This window comes from Mustela erminea, chromosome 9 (genome assembly GCF_009829155.1).
Source record: "Mustela erminea isolate mMusErm1 chromosome 9, mMusErm1.Pri, whole genome shotgun sequence".
Classification (NCBI taxonomy): domain Eukaryota; kingdom Metazoa; phylum Chordata; class Mammalia; order Carnivora; family Mustelidae; genus Mustela; species Mustela erminea.
The window spans coordinates 97,619,000-97,624,794 of NC_045622.1; the positions used below are offsets into that span (position 1 = coordinate 97,619,000).

At 39.6% G+C, this 5,795-nt stretch overlaps 1 protein-coding gene across 1 annotated transcript; it reads right to left on the reverse strand.

Moving 5' to 3' along the window:
- Positions 1–2,259: 2,259 nt before the first annotated feature.
- Positions 2,260–3,201, reverse strand: LOC116599861 (olfactory receptor 4C45-like). The gene has a single exon (XM_032359813.1). It carries the CDS (start codon positions 3,199–3,201, stop codon positions 2,260–2,262), a length of 942 nt encoding a protein of 313 aa, XP_032215704.1.
- Between the last annotated feature and the right edge of the window lie 2,594 nt (positions 3,202–5,795).

The following is a 5,795-nucleotide window of genomic DNA, read 5'->3' on the forward strand; positions in this document are numbered from 1 at the left end:
ACTACTAGAACTCATACAGCAATTCAGCAATGTGGCAGGACACAAAGTCAATGTACAGAAATCAGTGGCTTTCTTATACACTAACAATGAAAATACAGAAAGGGAAATTAGAGAATCGATTCCATTTCCTATAGCACCAAGAACCCTAAGATACCTGGGAATAAACCTAACCAAAAAGGTAAAGGATCTGTACTTGAGGAACTACAGAACACTCATGAAGGAAAATGAAGAAGACACAAAAAGATGGAAGACCATTCCATGCTCTTGGAACGGAAGAATAAACATTGTTAAAATATCTATACTGCCTAGAGCAATCTATACTTTTAATGCCATTCCAATCAAAATTCTACCAGTATTCTTCAAAGAGCTGGAGCAAATGATCCAGAAGTTTATATGGAATCAGAAGAGACCCCGAATCACTAAGGAAATGTTGAAAAACAAAAATAAAATGGGGGGAGTCACGTTACCTGATTTCAAGCTTTATTACAAAGCTGTGATCACCAAGACAGCATGGTACTGGCATAAAAACAGACACATAGACCAGTGGAACAGAGTAGAGAGCCCAGATATGGACCCTCAACTCTATGGTCAAATAATCTTCGACAAAGCAGGAAAAAATATACAGTGGAAAAAAGACAGTCTCTTCAATAAATGGTGCTGGGAAAACTGGGCAGCTACATGTAGAAGAATGAAACTGGACCATTCTCTTACACCGTACACAAAGATAAACTCAAAATGGATAAAAGACCTCAATGTGAGACAGGAATCCATCAGAATCCTAGAGGAGAACATAGGCAGTAACCTCTTTGATATCAGCCACAGCAACTTCTTTCAAGATATGCCTCCAAAGGCAAAGGAAACAAAAGTGAAAATAAACTTTTGGGACTTCATCAAAATCAAAAGCTTCTGCACAGCAAAGGAAACAGTCAACAAAACAAAGAGGCAACCCACGGAAATGGGAGAAGATATTTGCAAATGACAGTACAGACAAAAGGTTGATATCCAGGATCTATAATGAACTCCTCAAACTCAACACACACAAAACAGGCAATCATATAAAAAATGGGCAGAAGATATGAACAGAGACTTCTCCAATGAAGACATACAAATGGCTATCAGACACATGAAAAAATGTTCATCATCACTAGCCCTCAGGGAGATTCAAATTAAAACCACATTGAGATATCACCTTACACCAGTTAGAATGGCCAAAATTAACAAAACAGGAAACAACATGTGTTGGAGGGGATGTAGAGAAAGGGGAACCCTCTTCCACTCTTGGTGGGAATGCAGGTTAGTGCAGCTTCTTTGGAGAACAGTGTGGAGATTCCTTAAGAAATTAAAAATAAAACTTCCCTATGACCCTGCAATTGCACTCCTGGATATTTACCCCAAAGATACAAATGTAGTGAAAAGAAGGGCCATCTGTACCCCAATGTTTATAGCAGCAATGGTCATGGTCGCCAAACTATGGAAAGAACCAAGATACCCTTCAACGGACAAATGGATAAGGAAAATGTGGTCCATATACACTATGGAGTATTTTGCCTCCGTCAGAAAGGATGAATACCCAAATTTTGTAGCAACATGGATGGGACTGGAAGAGATTATGCTGAATGAAATCAGTCAAGCAGAGAGAGTAAATTATCATATGGTTTTACTTATTTGTGGAGCATAACAAACAGCATGTAGGACATGGGGAGTTAGAGAGGAGAAGGGAGTTGGGGTAAATTGGATGGGGAGGTGAATCATGAGAGACTATGGACTCTGAAAAACAATCTGAGGGGTTTGAAGTTGTGGGGGGGTGGGAGTTTGGGGTTCCACGTGGTGGGTATTATAGAGGGCACAGATTGCATGGAGCACTGGATGTGGTGAAAAAAATAACGAATACTGTTATGCTGAAAATAAATAAATTTAATAAAAAAATTCCTAATTAAAAAAAAAGCAAAAGTCTTAGAAAAAAATTACATTTTATGACAGCGTTGGTATAAAGATGACTATACTGCAAGTTGGATTTGGATTACATTCATTTTTTCTTCTACTTTAAAAGAAATTAACCATTTCCAGGGCTTCTAGAATTACTGTGGGCTCTAGGAACCATGCTTACTTTGCCTTAATGGGTATGTTGATCCTTCCCAGAATATATATACTTCTGAAGAAAAGTGATCCAGACAGGGTAATTGACTGTTCCACGTTTAATTAACTAAGAAGGGTAACAAATCTCTCTAAATTTTCACTAGATATTTTAATGTAAATACTCTAATCCCAAGTTTCATTATCACCAATTTTCGTTATTTGCCCCCAGAGTTTTTTCATGACATTTTTCGCTTCTGCATTTCTGAAGGTATAGATTAAAGGGTTTAGCATGGGAGTTACTATGGTGTAAAACACAGCCACAGCTTTGTCAGCAGGGAAGGAGGTCATGGGTCTCAGATACAGGAATGAAGAAGGTACAAAGAATAAGATGACAACAGTGACATGAGAAGCACAGGTAGACAGGGCTTTGCTACGCCCTTCAGAGCTTTTAGTCCCCAGGGAGTGCAGGATGACAATGTAAGAAGCAACCAGCACAGAAAAAATGAGCAGACATAGTGACCCACTGTTGGCAGCAATCAGAGGCCCCAACGTGTGAGTGTCTGTACAAGCTAGTTCCAGGAGAGGTATTAAGTCACACATAAAATGGTCAATGGCATTGGGGCCACAGAATGGCAACTGGACCATGAGCAATACCTGGATCCCTCCATGCAGAAAGCCTAAAATCACAGCCATTCCCACCAAGAAAGAACAGACAGGTTGACTCATGATGGTCATGTAATGCAAGGGCTTACAGATAGCTACATAGCGGTCATAGGCCATGACAGCTAATAGGATGATCTCTGCTCCAGCAAAGAAATGTTCAGCAAAGAGCTGAGTCATGCAGCCATTGAAGGATATGGTATTCTTGTCAGAGATCAAGTCAAAGATCATTTTGGGTGCTATGGAAGAAGAGTAGAAAGCATCTATAATAGACAAGTAGGACAGAAAAAAGTACATGGGAGATCCCAGGGCTGGGCTGATGAAGATGGTGACAGAGATGAGGAGGTTACCTGCCATTGTGATCAAGTAGGTGATTAAAAACACAGCGAATAAGAATTTCTGCAGTTCTGGATTCGGAGTCAGGCCCAGCAGAATAAATTCTGTTACATTGCTCGTCGTTGCCATGGATTCAGCTTGGGTCATGAGCCTATGGTTCATCTGGAGAGATCATAGAATTTCTGAGTAGCATTTTGCAATCAACACTGAAATCTTCCATCACCTCCATCACCATCCATTCAACTGTGAAATCTTCCATCATGACTAAAGAGGTGTGACTAAAGAGGAAGCCACACCTTCCACTTTCAACCACTTTGGAGGTATTTGTAAAAAAGAACAGAAAGACACTAAATTTCTCTTATTCATATAAACAGAATAGTGACAGTATGTTACAAGCACTGAAAAGGGTGTCTGGGTGGCTCAGTCAGTTAAATGTTTGCCTTGGATGAGGCCCTGATCCCAGGGTCCTGAGACTGAGTCCAGGTTCAGGCTCTCTGCTCAGGGGGAGTCGGCTTCTACCTCTGCTTCTCACTCTGTTTATGCTTCTGCTCCTCCGTCTGTTGTGCGTGCTCTCTCTAATCAATTAGTCAGTCTTTAAATAAAAAGAATACTGCTCCCGAATAGATCTATAATCCTAGTCACATTTTACAAATGGAATTAAATTAGTCATGAAGTTTCTTTAAATCTCCTGTTATTGAGACAGAAATGTTATCTAAGATAATACCAGTTTTTCCTTTGACATAGTTTAATCAATTAAGATGAACTTGAAGTCTTCATTACTAATTAGTGGAAAAATTGAATATATATAAGAATTTATTCTTTGTTTGATTGATCTAGGCATGGATTTTCCATAGTGAGTCCTTGTTACAAATGATCATAGGACATTTTATTCCTTCTCCCCCTCTTTTTCTCCTTTCCCTATCCCTGCTAAGGAAAATAACAACATAATTTTCCTCAAAGGTTTATGGGCACAGAAGTCAGCATCAGGACCTTTCAGCTTCAATAAAGGTGAGGAAACTATATGTTGTTTCCCAGAAAGCTATGTCTCTTTGTTTCTTCTCTATCCATGGCTGCTGCTATAGGTGGGAACTAAGTGATTCATCATCCTGCATAGGTTTAATCCACAAATTCTGACTTCAGTGTGGCAACATGGAAGTTGTGAAAAGGGGAAACAGTTTCAAATAAACACGTAGGAGTGTACTGAGGCAATCCACTTCTACATACATGTTAACCACAGTGTTAGATAAGTGACCTTAGTAGTTCTCAACAACATTTTGTGTCGCGGAATTACAGATCACATTTTCTACTGCTATTTTAATGTCATTGTGTTCAAATTCATTTTTAGAGAAAAATATTACCTTCAGTTCACAGTATCTAGCTACAAAAACTATTTGGTGAAAATAATTTGGATAAATTAAGTAAATCTGCTTGAAATTTGTGGAAAAAGATTGAGTTAGTACTGACCTGGATCTAGTTGGTTGTGGGTTCCACTGTTTTTGGATTGCACTCAGTCATGTTTTCTTCTCCTGAGGGCATAGCACCACAGCTGCAAGTATACTCTGTCAACTAACAAGAGCATCACTGGAATTCTCTCTCAGACAACTGTCCGAGTCCTGGTCATTTTAGTTTACTTTGGTTCCATTATCATTCTGAACTTGCCCAGAAATGAGCTGTTTTATTTAGGAAACTTCAATACTCTAGGATTTAATTTCTACTCACTTGCATGGCCTCCTATGAAAATGTAGACACATCTTTAAAATACATTTCCCAAAGTCCATGAGCAGTGTAGAGAGAATTCTTTTTCATTCCTCCTCTTAACCCCATAAGCTTGGGTGCAATGTCTCACATATGAATCTTAAGCTTGTAGGTATATACTCTGCCTCTGTCATTTAGTTAAATATCCTTTAATTCTTTCTTCACTGATTCTAGTCAAATATTTAAATAGACCTTGGCAGAGTGCCTGCACTTTGGTAATGCACTGACCTCTCAAGTCCTCAGAGGATTAGTAATTGGTCCTGTCGGAACCTTTGGTAGAAGCCTCAGCCTCTGCTTTTCACTTATTCCCCCTTGGCACCCACAAACATCATTAGAGACCAGTTGAGCTTCGGTGAAACACGTCTGTGGCTATAGTTTAGTATGAAATTTTGGTAAAAAAAGTAGGAAAGCTTTCTGACAGGACTTTGCTGTTCATTTTGACATTGTTGAGCCTGGCACAGGATAGGAGGCAGATTTAGGCATAGGTCAGTGTTCAGAGAATGGGTTTCTCTCTGAAAATGTGTCTGTTCTACCTATACAGTTGTCCTGAGAATGGAAATGCCAGTTTTCAAGGCTACGTGGAATGTAACTCTGGGAGACTGACATTTTATTAGCAGCTAACAATAGAGACTCAGATGGCAGAATTCTTTGCTATGAAAGATTGGGTAATTTATCTATCTATTTATTTATTTATTTTTAGAAGATTTTATTTATTCATTTGACAGACAGAGATCTCAACCAGGCAGAGAGAGAGGAAGGAAAGCAGGCACCCTGCTGAGCAGAAAGCCCGACGCGGGGCTTGATCCCAGGATCCTGGGATCATGACCCAAGCCGAAGGTAGAGGCTTAACCCTCTGAGCCACCCAGGCACCTCAGATTGGGTAATTTGTGAGACATAGATCCATCAGCTTCTTCTGGTGTGTGTATCTCGATGACAGTCATCATGATGTGTTCATGGGAATATAGCTT